The sequence below is a fragment of the Hyla sarda genome, chromosome 11 (assembly GCF_029499605.1).
Source record: "Hyla sarda isolate aHylSar1 chromosome 11, aHylSar1.hap1, whole genome shotgun sequence".
Taxonomy (NCBI): Eukaryota; Metazoa; Chordata; class Amphibia; order Anura; family Hylidae; genus Hyla; species Hyla sarda.
In genome coordinates, this window is record NC_079199.1 from 24282560 (window position 1) to 24302251 (window position 19692).

At 42.9% G+C, this 19692-nt stretch overlaps 1 protein-coding gene across 4 annotated transcripts in view; it reads right to left on the bottom strand.

Annotated features, from left to right (window-relative positions):
• Window positions 1-19692, bottom strand: part of MAPKBP1 (mitogen-activated protein kinase binding protein 1) — a 204878-nt gene that overhangs the window by 42873 nt on the left and 142313 nt on the right. For all 4 annotated transcript variants that reach the window (XM_056545871.1, XM_056545868.1, XM_056545869.1 and 1 more), the window contains exons 8-15: window positions 19243-19425; window positions 16039-16199; window positions 10722-10911; window positions 8891-9037; window positions 8202-8386; window positions 8026-8117; window positions 5634-5759; window positions 4586-4656 (exon numbers count right to left, since the gene is read on the bottom strand). In XM_056545871.1, the coding sequence (XP_056401846.1) occupies window positions 4586-4656; window positions 5634-5759; window positions 8026-8117; window positions 8202-8386; window positions 8891-9037; window positions 10722-10911; window positions 16039-16199; window positions 19243-19425 (1155 nt within the window). The remainder of the gene's footprint in view (window positions 1-4585; window positions 4657-5633; window positions 5760-8025; window positions 8118-8201; window positions 8387-8890; window positions 9038-10721; window positions 10912-16038; window positions 16200-19242; window positions 19426-19692) is intronic.

Consider the following 19692-nt stretch of genomic DNA (forward strand, 5'->3'; position numbering starts at 1 on the left):
CAGAAAGTTATACAGATTTGTAAAATTACTTCTATATAAATATCTTAATCCTTCCAGTACTTATCAGCTGCTGTATCCTGCAGAGAAAGTTCTTTTCAAATTTCTTTTCTGTCTGACCACAGGGCTCTCTGCTGACACCTCTGTCCATGTCAGGAACGGTTTGCTATGGAGATTTGCTCCTACTCTGGACAGTTCCTGACATGGACAGAGGTGTCAGCAGAGAGCACTGTGGTCAGACAGAAAGGAAATTCATAAAGAAAAGAACTTCCTCTGTAGTATACAGCAGCTGATAAGTACTGCAAGGATTAAGATTTTTAAATATAAGTCATTTACAAATCTGTTTGTAAAAAAATAAAAAAAATATTTTTTTTCCAGCAGAGTACACCTTTAAGACCTATACTTATTTTAATACTTGCATACCTTCACTTTCCCTGTAAAGTAGAGGAAACCCGTTGGGAATATGAGAGGAAATTACAGGGATAGGCTAAAAAGGGTAGTTCGGTGAGGAGTTGCCCTTTTTAGGACGAGTGCCCCAGTACATTACACTCAATGCGAGTAAGGATAGGGGCCTACTAGAAGGAATTAATAGGGTGAGTTTATCACATCTTGGACATGGGGGGTACTCAGAGACACCTGGTTGGTTCACCTATCTATGAAGGGACGTGTGCGAGACAACCAATTTTTCTATTGTCTGCCTGGTTGTTTGTTTCTACTGTGGGGTTCTATAGATCTATTGAATCCCAGTTGTATATACGAAGTATATACAAAGGTTTACTTTGCATGTCAAGTATCTGTTGTGGGGTAATTTGTGTTTTTAGAGGTCTTATTAAAGGTTACGTTTTAATGTGTACTCTGTCAGGCTGTGATAAATGCATCTCCATGGTAACAGACAACAAAAATTGTTTAGTCTGATTCTGCAGTCACATTGCCTTCTATGTGTTCTCTACTTATATCTATCCTTCTAAGGCTTGGTTCACACGGCCATTTGCATCCGACCCGTTAAGGGTCCTATCAGATTTCTTTGGAGCTGATCGGACCCTGAAACGGGTTGGATACATACGGCTTCTGCCGGGTCCCGATGGCCCCCACCATTCACTTGCATGAAGTCCATTGGTGACCCAGTAATTTTACAGGATTTTACAGAAGAAAAAAAAAATTTCCTCCACTTAACTCCTGCCCTTGTGGCCGGATTGCCGACAGAACTCCGAACAGCGGAGTCCGATGGCAATGTGAACGAAGCCTAAATGTACTGTACATCAGCATGAAGTAGGAAACTGCAGGATTGCACAACACTGTTTGTTGCCTTGTTATCCATGGAGATGCATTATCTACATAGCAGTCGACGAAAAAAAACACTTGTACATTTTTGGGCTCTCTCTCATTAGTTCTTGTCTCTGTTTATGTGCCTCCTCCTTTTCAGGTCTCTGTGTTGGAGTCTATTACTAACAAACTATTGTCTTTTCCCGCTGAACCTGTCCTATTTGTAAGAGATATCAATGTAGTTCCTGATCCTCTACTCAACCGCACCACTGCTGCTGACCCTGGCTCCTCCTCTTAATACCTGACGCAAGGCGCTGGGCCTGACCGACCTCTGGAGGTGGAAGTACTCGACTGCATGTACCTTTTCCTTCTACTCTGCAGCCCATAGGTCCTTCTCTTGCAATGATCTTGCTCTGGCGTCCGAGGATCTCCTCCAGGTGGTAAGAGAAGTTTCCTACACCACTAGGGGGATCTCAGACCACTCTGCTATATTGGTAGTTCTCAATCTAGGCCCTAGTCGCCCTTCCCGTATTTGGCGCATGCACCCTGGCTGGTTGCAGGCTGAGACGGGAGTGGAGGCGTTAGGGGTTGCCCATTCTGAGCACTGGGAGCCTAATGCTACTTATCCTGCAATGGGATGCATACAAGGCCACGATCAGGGGTGCTTTTATAGCGGGTGTAGCGGGGCAGAGGAAAATTAGGTCGGCCATGGAGAATGGGTTGTTGCAGGAAGTCTGTGCTTTAGAGGCGGCATATATTAGGGATCCTTCTCTTGATCATGAGAGAGCGTGGGCCAAGGCTCAGAGGTCACTTTTGGTTGTTCAGAAGTTGTTGGCCTTTTTGGCAAGGGCTAGTCGTCCTGCTGCCTTTATCCCTTGTATTAGGGGTGGGATGGTTCTGAGGTGTCTGACTCCCAGTTGATTAACACTGTCTTCAGGGATTTTTTACTCCTCTCTGTATTCTGCTAATTCTAGACACTGTCAGGGGGAAATTCTGTTTTTTCTACAAGAGCTATCCCTTCCCACGCTTAGTCGGGCTCAGGAAGAGGCATTGGACACCCCTTTTACAGCTGGAGGTGGAGCAGGCTATTCAGGATCTTCCTCATTGGTATAGGATGAATGGGGAGTGACTGTCCCCTATACTCCTTTAACTGTTTCACTCGATGGCTGCCGCAGATTCTCTTCCAGACTCTATGAGGGATTGTTGTGCTTCCCAAGCCTGGAAAGGACCAGTTACTGCCTGATTCTTATAGACCTATTTCCCCTTTGAATGTTGATATTAAGATCTTGGCTAGAGTGTTGGCTATTTAGTACTCGCCTATATGGATTCATTGACTTTATCATTCATCCTGACCAAACTGGGTTTATGGCGGGTAGAGCTACTGATGTTAATGTGAAGCGCCTGGAGCTTAACATCTCAGCGGTGGTGGAGGGCTTTCCTACTGGAGTGGTGGTTAGTCTACACATTTCTAAGGCCTTTGACTCTGTGCTGTGGCCATATCTGTGGGAGGTCCTGGGTGCCTTTGGATTTGGTCCCCGATTCTGTACTTGGGTTTGCTTGTTACACGATAGCCCCAGGGCTCGAATTCGTACTAACTTCAATGTTTCAGCTCCCTTCCTCCTGGGTCATGGGAAGAGACAGGGGTGCACGCTATCTCCCTTCCTTTTTGTGCTGGCAGTTGAGCCTTTGGCGGTGGCCATCCGTAAAGATCCCACCTATCTGTGGTATCCCCAGGGGGTCTATTGTAGAGAAGGTTTCCCTTTATGCAGATGACACACTGGTGTATTTAGCGGATGCAGGGAGTTCTCTAGTATCTCTTATCGAACTACTTGACCGAATTAGCTCGATTTCATGCTTGCGGGTCAACTGGGCTAAGTCCTCTCTAATGGCGCTCTCGCCTGGAGTCCCCCTCCTCTCTTCCAGCAGGGGTGCAAGTGGTTTCCAGTTTTAAATACCTGGGGGTGCGTCCCTGGTGGAATATCTGTCCCTGAATTTGGAGCCGCTCTTGTGCTCCACTGTGGAGCGGTTGACTGCCTGGTCCTCACTCCCCTTCTCTCTCTATCCGGAAGGATCAATATACTTAAAATTATTTACCTCCCTAAATTCATTTACCTTTTTCATTTGGCTCCCGTGATCCCCCCTAGGAAAAGTTTTAGTAAACTGTGTGGTGCTCTGGGTTCCTTCTATTGACAAGGAAAGCCTCCCAGACTTGGTCGGGATTTGTCTGAGTGCCAGTGGAAAGAGGTTGGAGTCTCGTACTATTCCACCATAGTTAATAGTAGAGATATATTGATTCAGTCTAGATATGTATTGAGATTGTATTATACCCCTGCAAACCTGAAGCATATTGGTGTTTCCCCGTCTGACCTATGTTTTCGTAGCTCTTCAGAAGTCGGTACCTTTTTGCATGCCGTGTGGGATTGCCCTGTCATAGCCTCCTTCTGGAGGGAGGTGATGGTGTTTCTGGCAGATATTTTGGACTTCCCTTCCCTACTCACCCCTGTGGTATGCCTGCTGGGAGTTATTAATGAGGTGGTCTCTGGTTCGCATAGACGCCTACTGATCCGCTTCCTGCTGTTATTTGCCCGTAAAGTGGTAGCAATGACTGGGAAGGATACCTCCCCTCCCCCTCTGACTCGATGGCTAAATATTGTTAACAAATATGTCCCGTTGTACCAGGCATTTTATGCGAGTCGTAAGTGCCCTAAGAAATTTGACAAGGTGTGGACCCCCTGGCATTTACTTGATGTGTCGGCTGACCCTCAGCGTGTTGTTCTTTCTGGGAAGGGGTCGGGGTTGGGGTTACCGGGATGTGTGTTTGTGTGAGTTTGTCTGTCGGTGTTGGGCTTTCTCCGGTTGGGTCTCAGATACGCCTTTCCTTCCTACTGGTGAATATTTTTTGCATACCTTACATCCTTGTTCTTGTGATGGAGTCGGTCTGTGGACCTACAGAGGCGGTTGTTTTAAGTTTCGCCTTGTTGGTGATGTTTGTTAATTAAACTGAAAAACTAAATATATACTTTAAAAAAAAATAAAAAAAGAGCTGTCATGTGACCAGTCCATTAAGATTTAGGAAATAAAACATTTAAGAAGTCTAAAGTCACAATTGCGCGTCATTCTGATTACAGCAGTGACATCATTGGCAGCAGCTTTGAAGACCGGCTGATTCACAGAACAAGCGTAATGGAGTCATGTGATTTACCGCCATGCCAGCTGGTCGCTACAACAGGTTTGTGAGGCATTTAAAGACTTTGAATACATGTGAATCACTTACTGTTTGCGCGAGCTGTGTGTGTAATGATATCCTGTGTATATAGTCACATACCTGTTCAGCAGTGCGGAAGTAAATACTTTTATCTGCTCCACAGCTGATCATTCGCGTCTTGCCGTCATTAGCTGTAAAGTTAACAGATGTAAAAGTTAACAGCCTTCGGGCTGTAGGATGTTGGTCAAAACCAGGAGTAGTTCAAAAACACAAAGAAAAGCAAACGTATCCATTCTAGTGTCTGTTTCACTCCTGCTTTCAGCTAAAAAATCCTATGTTTCAACCCAGCTTTGGGACTTTGTAATTCAACATGCAAAAGAATCTAAACTGTGGCCAAAGCAATCCTTATGGTTTTGTAACCCAAACCCATAGGAGAGGGTTTCCCAACCAGGGTGCCTCCAGCTGTTGCAAAACTACAACTCCCAGCATGCCTGGACAGCCTTTGGCTGTCCAGGCATGCTGGGAGTTGTAGTTTTGCAACAGATTGAAGCATGCTGGTAGGGAAACACTGCCATAGGCCCTTTATATGCTACTCAGAGGTGCCTCTGCTAGACATGCCTACATAATGTGTTTCTAAACTGGGCAGATTTGCTCTTGAAAGTGTGAATAAAATAAATATAAATCCCATTTATTTAAGAGGGAGGCAAAGCAGTGCATTTAATAAACTTTATCTAAAGTTAACGTTTACAGTTTATGTGTCAATGGTCAAAATAAACAGGAACAATTTGTTTAAATAAACTTTTCAGATTTTAAATAAAAAAATAAATAAAATAAAAAATCACATTAAATTTACAAAGCTGTTTTTTGTTGCACATGGGTGCTGTTTTAGCCACAGCATTGCGGCAGTGCTAGGATAATACTATTATTTATACAGGATAGACAAACACTACAGACTCTGCAGCGACGATCAACGAAAACATTTAACACAGAAAACCAGACTGACAATGCAAGCAAGAAAGTAAACGAAACAAAACACAAAAATCACGATACAAAGAACATCAAGTTCCAAAAGACAAAAAACGAAAGTACTAAAAAACAAAGGAAAGCAGCGATCCCAACAACTACTTACAACAAATAATGCATGTCCAATCATTGTATTAGGGCTTACCAGCAAATTTTACAGCCGTGATGGATGAAGAGTGGTCGTCCAATGTTTGCTGAAGGCTGTAGTCTTTCGATGCATCTAGTACATTAATAAGCCTGTCACGGCTAGCAGAGGCCAACAGGTTCATTCCTAAAAAGTAAAACAAAAAGTACTGAAGTGAAAACCAAAAACATACTTACATGGCTGTGTTCACACTACCACCAGGAGCACTGCTTAGCAAAAAAAAAAAAAAAAAACATTAAAAAAAAAAAAATGCATAAAGCCCTGTTCTTCCCATAGGAATGACAGACACCACTTAGGAACCTGACCAACCCAAGAAGTCAAAAGGTGTCCATTAAAGGGGTACTCCAGTGGAAACTTTTTTTTTTTTTTTTTTTTTTTAAATCAACTGGTGCCAGAAAGTTAAACAGATTTGTAAATCACTTCAATTAAAAAAACGTAACCCTTCCATTACTTTTTAGGGGCTGTATACTAAAGAGAAATCCAAAAAAGAAATGCATTTCATCAGATGTCATGACCACAGTGCTCTCTGCTGACCTCTGCTGTCCATTTTAGAAGCTGTCCAGAGCTGGAGAAAATCCCCATAACAAATGCTGCTCTGGACAGCTCCTAAAATGGACAGCAGAGGTCAGCAGAGAGCACTGTGGTCATGACATCAAAGGAAATACATTTCTTTTTTGGATTTCTCTTTAGTATACAGCCCCTAAAAAGTACTGGAAGGATTAAGAATTTTTTTATAGAAGTGATTTACAAATCTGTTTAACTTTCTGGCACCAGTTGATTTAAAAAAAAAAAAAAAAAAAAAAAAAAGGTTTCCACTGGAGTACCCCTTTAAGCACCGCTGGTGTGACATTTGACAACTTCTGTACTGCTGTGCGAAAGGTAATGTGAACAAAGCCTTATAACGAGGATACATTATTGAATGTATATCTTAAAAATGTTTAACACTTATCCCCTAGCCGCAGGAGGTCGACGACACTGAGGTTGACGACTCGCCCCCCCATACAGCTCTATGGGGGAGGCACGAATGCTGCATCTCCGCCTCTCCCATAGAGATACATGGAGGGGGCGTGTCAGTCGTGGCATCATGCTGCAGCCGACATGCCTCCTGCAAGGGAGAGCCGTGGCAGATCGCGGGGGGTCCCAGTGTTCGCACACACACCCCCACGATCAGACACTTATCCCCTATCCTGCGTATAATGGATAAGTGCTATACACCGCAGATCACCTTTAAAGGGGTATACCAGGATTACATTTTTCTTCAGCCTTTGAGTTCATGATGCCAAGTTATAATGCTGTGTACTATGTCCACCTGGAAGTGCTGTAGTGCAAGTATTTTGTTTTTACTGTTGTCTTCTACTTTCCCAGCATTTCATGCAGCCAGAGACAATATGTCATAAGTCACATGATCTCCAGGGAGGCGTGGCTATGCTGTAGTGAGTGGGTGGATAGCCTTACTTCCAACCTGCTATCCACCCACCACAGTATAGCCACACCCCCTGGAGTCCATGTGACCTATGACATATTGCCTCTGGCTGAATGGAACGCTGGGAAGAAAAAGACTTGCACTACAACTTGTCATCTTGGGTTCAAAGTCAGAAGAAAAAAAAATCTGGAATAACCCTTTAAAGGGGTATTCCAGGAAAAAACTTTTTTTTTTCATATCAACTGGCTCCAGAAAGTTAAACAGATTTGTAAATTACTTCTATTAAAAAATCTTAATCCTTTCAATAATTATCAGTTGCTGAAGTTGAGTTGTTGTTTTCTGTCTGCCTACAATGCTCTCTGCTGACATCTCTGCTTGTCTCGGGAACTGCACAGTTTAGAAGATGTTTGCTATGGGGATTTGCTTCTAAACTGGGCGGTTCCCGAGACACGTGTCAGAGAGCACTTAGACAGAAAACAACAACTCAACTTCAGCAGCTCCTAAGTACTGAAAGAATTAAGCTTTTTTTAATAGAAGTAATTTACAAATCTGTAACTTTCTGGAGCCAGTTGATATATATATATTTAAAAAAAAAAAGTTTTTTCCTGGAATACCTCTTTAACACTACAAACTGTATCTATTGCAGTCTCCCTTCATCCATCTCTAAAGCAGTGTTCCCCATCTAGTGTGCCTTCAGCTGTTGCAAAACTACAACTCCAAGCATGCCCCACATTCAGGGAGATGTAGTTTTGCATCAGCTGGAGGCACACTAGATGGGGAACACTGCTCTAAAGAGATCTATCGCCATCTATCCAAACAGATGGAAGGTGTGCTGGGAGTTGTAGTTTTGCAACAGCTGGAGGCACACTGTTAGGAAAAATACTGCTGTAGTGTCTCATTTGCTCTAAAGTGAAGGCTGAGATGTTTCACTGCTGAAATAGCAACTAATAATTTTAAAGGGTTAGTTACCAGTTTCGGGCTTAGAATATTCCAAACAAAGGATTTCAGAATCATGGGCTTCTACTTTTAAAAGCTCTGTCAACGATTGCAGTTCGTGAACCCTGTAATTAAGAATATAAACTCAGGTCTGCTGGCACGGTAAGGGTTTCCGTCAGTCTGCCATGTATACCCTTTAAACACAATACCTGAGTGTGCCGGTTCTGTCTCCTGAGGCCAAGTGTTGCCCATTAGGACTCACACACACCGAGCGAATCCCAACCTTGGCGTCCAACGTTTGAACATCTACTTTATCCACCAATCCGGTGCAGTTACAATCCGTGTCAAGCAAAGGTTGAGTGTTACCATCAACCAGGATAATTTTCATCAAGTCCTGTAAAAAAATAAACAAACATTGGGCATTAGAATTGATTTATATTAGTGCATAAAAGGGGGTTATCCAGAAAAAAAACTCTTTTTTTAAATATCAACTGGCTCCAGAAAGTTAAACAGATTTGTAAATTACTTCTATTAAAAAATCTTAATCCTTTCAGTACTTATGAGCTTCTGAAGTTGAGTTGTACTTTTCTGTCTAAGTGCTCTCTGATGACACGTGTCTCGGGAACCGCCCAGTTTAGAAGCAAATCCCCATAGCAAACCTCTTCTAAACTGCGCGATTCCCGAGACAGGTGTCATCAGAGAGAACTTAGAAAAGAACAACCTTAACTTCATCAGCTCATAAGTACTGAAAGGATTAAGATTTTTTAATAGAAGCAAATTACAAATCTGTTTAACTTTCTGGAGCCAGTTGATATATAAAAAAAAAAGTTTTTTTCCTGGATAACCCCTTTAAGTGTTAGGGCAGGTGAACAGTAAGAGCGCACATAATAACACGCACACTGCTGAGGATATTGCGATGTAAGGCCGTGCCGTGGATGTTTGACGTCTCCATGTTCCACAGTCGGATCGTGTTGTCCGAAGAGCAGGTGATGAAAGAGTTTGGGGGTAGGCAGGCCTGGTTGCTGTCTTTCATTTCAGGATAAACCTAGATGGACAAGAGGAAAAAAAAATTGTATATGAGAAGTGTATGCTACTTTATATATAAGCGAGCCACTTCATTTACCATTCCTTGAAAACACCCTGGAGTGCAGAGTTTTCCAAAAAATGTGCCTCCAGTTGTTGCAAAACTACAACACTAAAGTCTTGTGTTGGACAGCCACAAGGTGTTGTGTAGACCTAACAAAAGGGACTATCCAGGATTTCAAACACAGAGTGTGTTTCTTCAAAAAAACAGAGCCACCTCTATCCTCAGGTTGTGTGTGGTATTGCAGCTTCATTTCATTGAAGTAAATGGATCCAAGTTGTAATACCACACAAAACCTGAGGACAGGTGCAGTGCTGTTTTTGAAAAAATTTAGCTCAGTTTTTCTTCTCCTGGATAACCCCTTTGCATGGCATTCTAAATTGTTCTAATAATTATGTATCAAGATTTCTGCTTGTACAAATAAGTGGGTAATGTAGTTCACAGGCACTCTTGTAAATTGTCCTATCTGAGCCAATTTAGGACACATGCCCTCCTTTTGTTATCTAGGGCAGTAAGCAGGTGTAAGGGGTGTCTCTAGCTCAGGATAATGTAGTGCAACTATTGCAAGGACACGACTGCAATGTCAATGGTCCCCTGTTTAATGAATGCACCAAGCACTAAAAGGGGTACTCCAGTGGAAAACATTTTGTTTTAAATCAACTGGTGCCAGAGAGTCAAACAGATTTGTAAATGACCTCTTTTAAAAAATATTTACCCTTCCAGTACTTATTAGCAGCTGTATGCTACAGAGGAAATTATTTTCTTTTTGGATTTCTTTTTTGTCTTATCCACAGTGCTCTCTGCTGACACTTCTGTCAGGGTCAGGAACTGTCCAGAGTAGCATAGGTTTGGAATGGGTATTTTCTCCTGCTCTGGACAATTCCTGATACGAGCATCAGGTGTCAGCAGAGAGCACTGTGGACAAGACAAAAAAGAAATAAAAAAAGAAAATAATTTCCTCTGTAGCAAACAGCTGCTAATAAGTACTGGAAGGGTAAAGGTTTTTTAATAGAAGTAATTTACAAATCTGTTGAACTTTCTGACACCAGTGGATTAAAAAAAATATATTATATATAATATATATATATATATATATATATATATATATATATATATGTTTTCCACCGGAGTACCCTTTTAAAAGTGTACGGTCAGCTCAAAACACTGACCCTAGCTATCAAATCACTGTAAGGGTAGGGTTACAAGTGCCGAATTTTGCTGCTGTTTATTTTTCTACTCATTGAAGTCAATGGGTAGCAAAATCCGCTGCGTATTTTGCTTCACATTGACTTCAATAGGTAGAAAAATACACAGCAGAAAACAAGAAGTAAAATACGGCAAGTGTGACCCTACCCTATGGGTAGCTTCACACATAACTAATCCTCTGCAGGTCGCTCGCAGAGGAAAATCTGCGGCAGATTTTGATACCATTGACATCAATGGGTCAGCGGAAAATCAGCAAATCTGCAACTATCAAAATCCGCCGTGGTTACGTGCGTACCTACCTTAAATCTACTTTAAATCTACAATAATCTGCTTAGAAGTAGGTGACTTTTTACACTTAAACACCCTCAAGACAAAATGCAATGCATCCATAGCAATAGACAATTCTAAGCCATTTTTCTATTGTTTGGAGAGTTCATACCTCAGCACTCCATACACAGGAAGAGTGGTAGAGAGCAGAGTAGACTTTTCCCACTTTCTTCAGATCTTTAATGTCCCATACGTAAAGGCTGTGGTCATTGTACACGCAAGACAGCCATTGGTTGGTGGAATCAAAGGTCATTCCGACCGTGTCTGGGTACTTGGCATCTGCAGCATTAGAGAACAGGCGGCTGGTAGAAGCAGAGGTTGTACAAATAGATTAGTAGGAATATTGCAGACGGTAGAAAAAAACAAAAAATAATAAAAAAAATAAAATAAAATATACATTTACATGCCTAAGATTAGCATTTTGCAAGTCTGACATATATTTTGTTATAGGTTCTTTGGCATAAATCTAAGCTTTATACTAACATTTCTGCCACAAATATGCAGCATGTGAAGTGTCCTTGGACTTAGGCTCCTTTCACACTATATTATTGTTCCGTTTAGGAACTTCCGTCAGAAGTTCCGTCAATATATCAGGGAAAACCGGCCGTTACAAAACCCCTGACGGCTGCGACTAAATCGCATTGCAGCCTATGGGGTTTTGTAACTGCCCGTTTGCACCCGTATATGCCCGTTATTCCTTACGGACGTTATATAGTGACGGGACATTGTGGCGGAAAAATTACTGCATGCAGTAATTTTTCCGCCACGATGTCCCGTCACTGTATAACGTCCGTAAGGAATTACGGGCATATACGGGTGCAAATGGGCAGTTACAAAACCCCATAGGCTGCAATGCGATTTAGTCACGGCCGTCAGGGGTTTTGTAACGGCCGGTTTTCCCCGATATAGTGACGGAACTTCTGACGGAAGTTCCTAAACGGAACAATAATATAGTGTGAAAGGAGCCTAAGCAGCATACGCATTTTTATAGATTTTTTTTCATGCACACTTTTTTAGTTTTTTTTTTTAACATGGCACAAGATGCCTCCACAGCAGCATGCCATGGGGTTACAGGCCTTCTGTGTACTGCTGCATATAGCGCCAAAACTTTACCACACAACTAAAACTCGAGGAAAGATGGAGGCTTGTTTGGAGAGTCCAGGAAGACACTAGAGTCCATAACATACCTATTTTAAATGATTCATAGTGACACAATTTCATCAGGAAAATAAACCTAGGAGAATGAACCTAGAGTATAGTGTCTCAACTCTACCTACAAACACAGCCCCAACCATAACCGAGGCCACCATGATGGCTGAGGTAAATCCTTGTGGTAAAAAAGAAAATTAAGGACATTCCTCACCAGCTTAGCAAGAGTTGGATAAGAAGAAAAAAAGATTTCCCTATAGAGAAAAAATATATTTTATTAAGGGGGTATGTCTGTAATTTCTGATTTATATATGTGTAAAATGTGTTGGCTTCTGTGATACAGGTTTCATTCATGGCTCCCACTTAAAGGGGTTCTCCGCTGCTCAGCGCTTGGAACACACCGTTCCGAACGCTGGAGCCGGCAGCTCGTGATGTCATAGCCCCGCCCCCTCATGACGTCACGCCCGCCCCTTCAATGCAAGTCTATGGGAGGGGGCGTGACGGCAGTCACGCCCCCTCCCATAGACTTGCATTGAAGGGGCGGGGCGTGACATCACCAGGGGGTGGGGCTATGACATCACGAGCTCCCGGCGCCGTCTCCAGCATTCGAAACAGGTTGTTCCAAATGCTGAGCGGCGGAGTACCCCTTTAAAGAGCAGGATTAGAAAAACAGGTGATTTCTTTTAACAACGGCACCATGCCTGTCCTCAGGTTATTTGTGGTATTGCCCAATTTTGTAATACCACACAAGTATAGGCGTGGTGCTGTTTATGAAAGAAATTCCTCATACGCATTTACACCATTCACCATACGGTAAAAAAGTATTTTTTAAGATTTATTTAAACCTGTGGAGAGGTAAAGTTGACCAGTTGCCCATAGCAACCAATCAAATGGCTTTCATATAAAAAAAAAAAAAAAAAAAAAAAAAAAGAAAGCATCTGTAAAATTAAATAGGCAATCTGGTTGCTATGGGCAACTGTTTCACTCTCTCCTCTGCACAGGTTTTGATCAATTCTTGTCTTATTCTGCGAGTCAGTACGATTACAGCTATTAACCGTTCAGATGCCGTTATTAATACTGATCACAGCGTCAGAAGTATTATCGGGACTTAGCAAGACTCATTGGACCCCCAATGCCATAATCACAGGGTCCGATGAGTCAAGATGGCATTCAGAGGTCTCCTCGCCTGCCTCCTGCTGCTCTGCTGTAGTCTTCTTCTATGGTCAGCTTTCTGGTAGACCACAGAAGTAGATCATAGATAGCATTGAACAGTATTAGCAAGTGATTGCTATCTAATTTGAATAAGCCCCTTAAAAAGTGATAAAAAAAAAAAAGTCACATATATGCAAAAGTGGTACAGATGAAAGCTCAAAAAAAAAAAAAAGCTCTCATAGAGAACCATATATGGAAAAAAATGAAAGTTATAGGGGTCAGAATACAGCAAAGAAGCCTATGTGGATTCTGAACCAACACTTTCTGTAACGTTATAATGATAAGGGGTACTCCGCTGCTCAGCGTTTGGAACAAACTGTTCTGAACCAGCGCCGGGAGCTCGTGACGACCCCTCATGACATCATGCCCCACCCTCTCAATGTAAGTCTATGAGAGGGGGCGTGACAGCCACCACGCCCCCTCCCATAGACTTGCATTGAGGGATCGGGACGTGACGTCATGAGGGGGCAGGGCTATGATGTCACGAGCTCCCGGCGCTGGCTCCAGGGTTCAGAACAGTTTGTTCCAAACGCTGAGCAGCGGAGTACCCCTTTCAGTAGCAGTTTATCATTTTTAAACAATATATATGTATGTATAATCCGGTCAGCAGCACACAGCCAATAAATCACCAGTGGTGATACTTTTATGAAAAATCAATGGAAGACGTTAGTAGAGGAAAGATACACAGTGCTATGCCTCCCATATCCACCATCTGTGACAGCAATTCGGCCCATTTAAGTGCTACCATTTAATACCACAGTTGGCCGATGTTAGGGCCGTTATTGTATATGACACAGACTGTAGACCCGGACAGATGGGAAAGTTAGTGTGAACTTGAAAAGTTCCTCTGTTCAGTTTGCAGACATGTGAAAGAAGGTCCGAGAAGAGACATCGCTTTACAAATAATAGTTTTTACAATCTGTGCAACTTGCTTAAAGACAACGCTGTAAAACCAAGAGGCCAACAAAAAAGAAACGGAACACCAAGTCTGGAGAAGACGAAACACTGGAGCTTTTCAAAGCCAAACCACGCAGCTGTGGGCTGGGGGTCAGGAGAGAAGAAACCCACATGCAGGGATGGGGATCAAAGGGAGGACTGTTCTTCCTGAGAAAGCCACTGTACAAAATACCAGGCGGAATTCCATTTACTCGATTCGGGGTTATTGCTAAGCGCCAGATGCACTAATATCCTATGTACATGCATAATGGATACCGGGATGGAGAATGAGAGATTAGCATCACCGCTCCTGGGGCGGCCAACACAAAACTGTTGTTTCATGGTTGACGACAAATAAATGCAGTATGATTGACAGTACCAGGGCTTATACGACATTGAGGGGATTGTTAATTTTTCTGTTATCGTGCTCGTTTCTCTATGACACTGCAAGAATATTAAAGGGGTACTCCCCTGGAAAACAATATTTTTCAAATCAACTGGTGCTAGAAAGTTACACATATTTATTCAGATTATTGGGCAGACTAGATGGGCCAAATGGTTCTTATCTGCCGACACATTCTATGTTTCAGATTTGTAAATTGCTTCTGTTTAAAAATCTTAATCCTTCCCGTACTTATCAGCTGCTGTATGCTCCAGAGGAAGTTATATTTTTTTTAATTATTTATTTCCAGTCTGACCTGCTCTCTGCTGACATCTCTGTCCGTGTCAGGAACTGTCCAGAGCAGGAGAGGTTTGCTATGGGGATTTGCTCCTGCACTGGACAGTTCCTGAAAAGACTGTATAACTTTCTGGCACCAGTTGATTTAAAAAAAAAAAAAATTCCATCGGAGTCCCCCTTTAATGCCTAAAGAGAATCTGTCAGCTCTATTTGTTGGTAATAGCTGCAGACACGGTTTGATAGTTGTTAGGGTATAAAAGCAATCTGTACCTTCACTGGAGCTGATGAGGGTTGCCAAACTTATAAATGTACTTCTCAGCCAAGAGTCAAGGAGGCGGGGTTGAGCCACAGCCTAGCACACCCCTTTATTCATCCTTCACTTCCCAGCCCCTCCTTGACTCATGCAGTGTGGCTCGGCCTCCTTAACATTTGACTGAGAATTTTTTTTAAAAAGGCAATTTTATAAGTTGGCAACCACGATCAGTTCAAGGAAAGGTACAGTTTGCTTTTATTCCCTGTTTGCTATCCAATGGTGTCTGCAGCTTTTAGCAGTAAATACAGCTCACAGACTGCCTTTAAAGGGGTACTCCGCACCCTTAGACATCTTATCCCCTATCCAAAGGATAGGGGATAAGATGTCAGATCGCCGGGGTCCTGCTGCTGGGGACTCCCGGGATTCTCGGCTGCAGCACCCACCTGGACGGCTTCCAGGTGGTCCAGGTGGGTGCTGCAGCCGAGATCCCGGGGGTCCCCAGCAGCGGGACCCCGGCGATCTGACATCTTATCCCCTATCCTTTGGATAGGGGATAAGATGTCTAGGGGTGCGGAGTACCCCTTTAATCTGTTGAGGACCTGCCCCCTAGGAACCCTGTGTGGCTATGTGTGGTTTTGCAGCCCAGGCCAACTCATTGAAATGAGGCTGACTAGTAGTACCAGGCATAGCGGCTTAGCAAAGAGGGTTCCTTCACTTGGTGACCAGAAGGGGTCAGAAAACCAATCAAAGGAGAGGTCTAGAATCTCATTCAAAATAAACCTAAAAATAATTTAGGCTAAAAAAGTAGGAGGGCCTCCCTGTGTTATCAGGCTCCTTGGGGGTTATAAGTTAGATAATGTAGAGAGGAAATACAGCTCACCACTCCGATGTAGTGCATGGATCTGTGCCCGGCAAGGCACACCAAGTACAGCAAAGAACGATGATCCAGCACTTAGAATCGACAGCTTTATTGAAGAGCACTTGGACACCATAAAACCGACCATACCATCAGACACGTTTCGAGCGCATGCGCTCGAAACGCGTCTGATGGTATGGTCGGTTTTATGGTGTCCAAGTGATCTTCAATAAAGCTGTCGATTCTAAGTGCTGGATCATCGTTCTTTTCTGTACTTGGAAGTTAGATAGTATGCATCTTCTTAAGACAACCCTTCTAAAAAAAACATTGCAAATGGTTCTTACCTGGCCTCAGTGACTGTGGCAATGTCCACTCCAAGGCGATGTGGCTTTGGCATGGTGCTAAGAAAGTGCAAGTTGTTTGGGTTAAAGATGCGCACGGTTCCATCGGCGCAACCACAGAAAATATAATCCTGGTTGACAATGATGCAGCTTGCCATGGTGGTCTGGAATAAGAGAGAATGTATTAGTAATACAGGAGACGTGACTAGAACACACCTCACAAGAAAGTATTAATATATGGTATATACACAATATAGTAAATGTTTCATTCAATTTCCACTCTTTGTAATCTAATATGCATTCAGGATTTAGTGGGGATTAATGTATACAGTCATAGCCGTAAATGTTGGCACCCCTGAAATTTTTCAAGAAAATGAAGTATTTCTCACAGAAAAGGATTGCAGTAACACATGTTTTGCTATACACATGTTTATTTGTGTATTGGAACTAAACAAAAAAAAAACTCCACTCCAAAAACCAAACTCCAAAAATGGGCTGGACAAAATTATTGGCACCCTTAACTTAATATTTGGTTGCACACCCTTTGGAAAAAATAACTGAAGTCAGTCGCTTTCTATAACCATCAATAAGCTTCTTACACCTCTCAGCCGGAATGTTGGACCACTCTTCCTTTGCAAACTGCTCCCAGGTCTCTCATATGAAGGCGCCTTTTCCCAACAGCAATTTTAAGATCTCTCCACAGGTGATCAATGGGATTTATATCTGGACTCATTGCTGCCACTTCAGAACTCTCCAGCACTTTGTTGCCATTCATTTCTGGGGGCTTTTTGACATAGGTTTGGGGTCATTATCCTGCTTGAAGACCCAAGATCTCAGATGCAACCCCAGCTTTCTGACACTGGGCTGTACAGTGCGACCCAAAATCCGTTGGTAATCCTCAGATTTCGTGATGCCTTGTACACATTCAAGGCCCACAGTGCCAGAGGCAGCAGAACACCCAAAAACATCATTGAACCTCCACCATATTTCACTGTAGGTACTGTGTTCTTTTCTTTGTAGGCCTCATTCCGTTTTTGGTAAAGAGTAGAATGATGTGCTTCACCAAAAAGCTCTATCTTGGTCTCATCTGTCCACAAGACGTTTTCCCAGAAGGATTTTGGCTTACTCAAGTTCATTTTGGCAAAATGTAGTCTTGCTTTTTTAGGTCTCTGTGTCAGCAGTGGGGTCCTCCCGAGTCTCTTGCCATAGCATTTCATTTCATTTAAATGTTAATGGATAGTTGACACTGATGCTCACAGAGCCTGCAGGAAAGCTTGAATATCTTTGGAACTTGTTTGGGGCTGCTTATCCACCATCTGGACTATCCTGTGTTGACACCTTTCATCAATTTTTCTCTTCCGTACATGACCAGGGAGATTAGCTACAGTGCGATAGGTTGCAAACTTCTTGATAATGTTGCGCACTGTGGACAAAGGCAAATCTAGATCTCTGGAGATGGACTTGTAACGTTGAGATTGTTGATATTTTCCAACAATTTTGGTTCAAGTCCTCGGACTCCTCAAGTCCTTTTCTCCTCTTTCTGTTGTCCATGCTTAGTGTGCCACACACAGACACACAATGCAAAGACTAAGTGAACTTCTCTCCTTTTTATCTTCTTTCAGGTGTGATTTTTATATTGCCCGCACCTGTCACTTGCCCCAGGGTGAGTTTAAAGGCACATCACATGCTTGAAACAATCTTATTTTTCCACAATTTTGAAAGGGTGCCAATAATTTTGTCCAGCCCATTTTTGGAGTTCGGTGACATTATGTCCAATTTGCTTTGTTTCCTCCATTTTTGGTTTAGTTCCAATACACACAAAGGGAATAAACGTGTATAGCAAAACATGTGTTCCTGCAATCCTTTTCTGTGAGAAATACTTTATTCTCTAGAAAAATTTTAGGGGTGCCAACATTTATGGGCATAACTGTAAGTATAACTTACAGTGTTACGGCCATTTGACCAATCATTTTACGTGTCTCTGATATGTCAATACATTTGTTGTTTTTATTTATTTATTTAAAATGTATTAAGTTTAAGGTCTGGGTGCTGAGACCCCCATGCGTTGATAGAAGGGTCTCAGAGAAAACCTCAGCTGAGCACTGTCTCTCTTTGTTGCAGTAGATGGGCTCCAGAGATTTACCATAAAATCAGTTTCCTGCAGTGAGGAGAGAGATGGGAAAAGAAGCACTTGCTCTTTCTAGCAATCGGTGGGATCTCTGCACTCAGGCCTGGACTGATCAGTTTCTCATATGTCTCCATGATCTTTTTTTTTTTTAAATGACAGTGATACTGTACAGTGGTCAGAGCGTCAAAATTACCTGCATAAACACAAAGGCAAATGATTTTGCCTTTGTCTCTATGCATTAATGATTTTAGGAGACTGCAGAGGACATTGAGCTCTAAATGCTATAACCAGGTTTCCCAAAGAGGGTGTCCAGCCATGCTGGGGAGTTGTAGTTTGGCAACAGCTGGAGGCACCCTAGTAGGAAAACACTGTGCTATAGAGGCAAACTTTAGCACTAAAAGTTGGGGCCTTTTACAGACAAAATTCAGAAGGGTGTCTTAGTTGGCATCTGGTACCTTCACTGTGTGTTTATGCGTTCTTTATAAACTGGATTTTTGCCTTTTTTCATATGTTCCTTATTAGGTTATCAATGCAAGTTCTTAAAGGATTACTCCGCTCCCCAGCGTCCGGAACTCAATGTTCTGAACGTTGGGTGCGGGCTTCCGTGTTCACGCCCGCCCCCTTGAGACGTTACACCCTGCCCTGTGATGTCACGCCCCGCCCCCTCAACGCAAGTCTATGGGAGGGGGCGTGACGGCCGTTGCGCCCCCTTCCCATAGACTTTCATTGAGGGGGGCGGGATGTCACATCACGAGGGGGCAGACGTGAACATGGAAGCCCGCACCCAGCATTCGGAACATTGAGTTCCGGACGCTGGGGAGCGGAGTAACCCTTTAACATGATGTCTGCTTTATTTTTGTGGGCTACGTCAGTTGTGCTGTAACCCATTTATAATTTACTCTGCACACATGGGTCGGAGCACAATGGCAGTGCCAACTTGGCCTAAATATTTATTCAAGATTTTTTTCCCCACAAAATCTACACATCTAAATAAGTTTCTTCTATTTGAGCAGTATTAGAGCTGTCAATCAGACATAATCCAGAGATACCCTAAAAATGGGTACTGTACAAACACTTACCCTGAGCTCCACCCATTTGTCTAGAAGTCTTCGGTCATTGAACTCACACAGGAGCCCAGAAGAGGTGATGCAGAACGTGCTGCTTGACTTCTTTCCTTTACCACAGGCCACATCCGTGAAGAAATTGTTCCTGAGCTCCCCCAAAAGGCCAGAGCGCCCAAGCAGAGGAATAGTTGAGTTCACCTAATATAAAGAGGAAAGGGGTCACCATTTTACAAGATCAAACTGCATTAGATGCAATCAACCTTCAATGTATGGTACAATGTAAGGTTATGTTCACATAGCGGATTTTGGCAGAATGTCAGCATGAAAAATTTCCAGTAGACATTCCGCATACAACAGACACCAGCAGAACAAGGCGGCGCTAGGACTGCTAGTACAGGCTAGCTGGGAATTCAGCCAACTCTATCTAGCTCACACTATACCTTCTTGATTATAACTCCCTCCCCA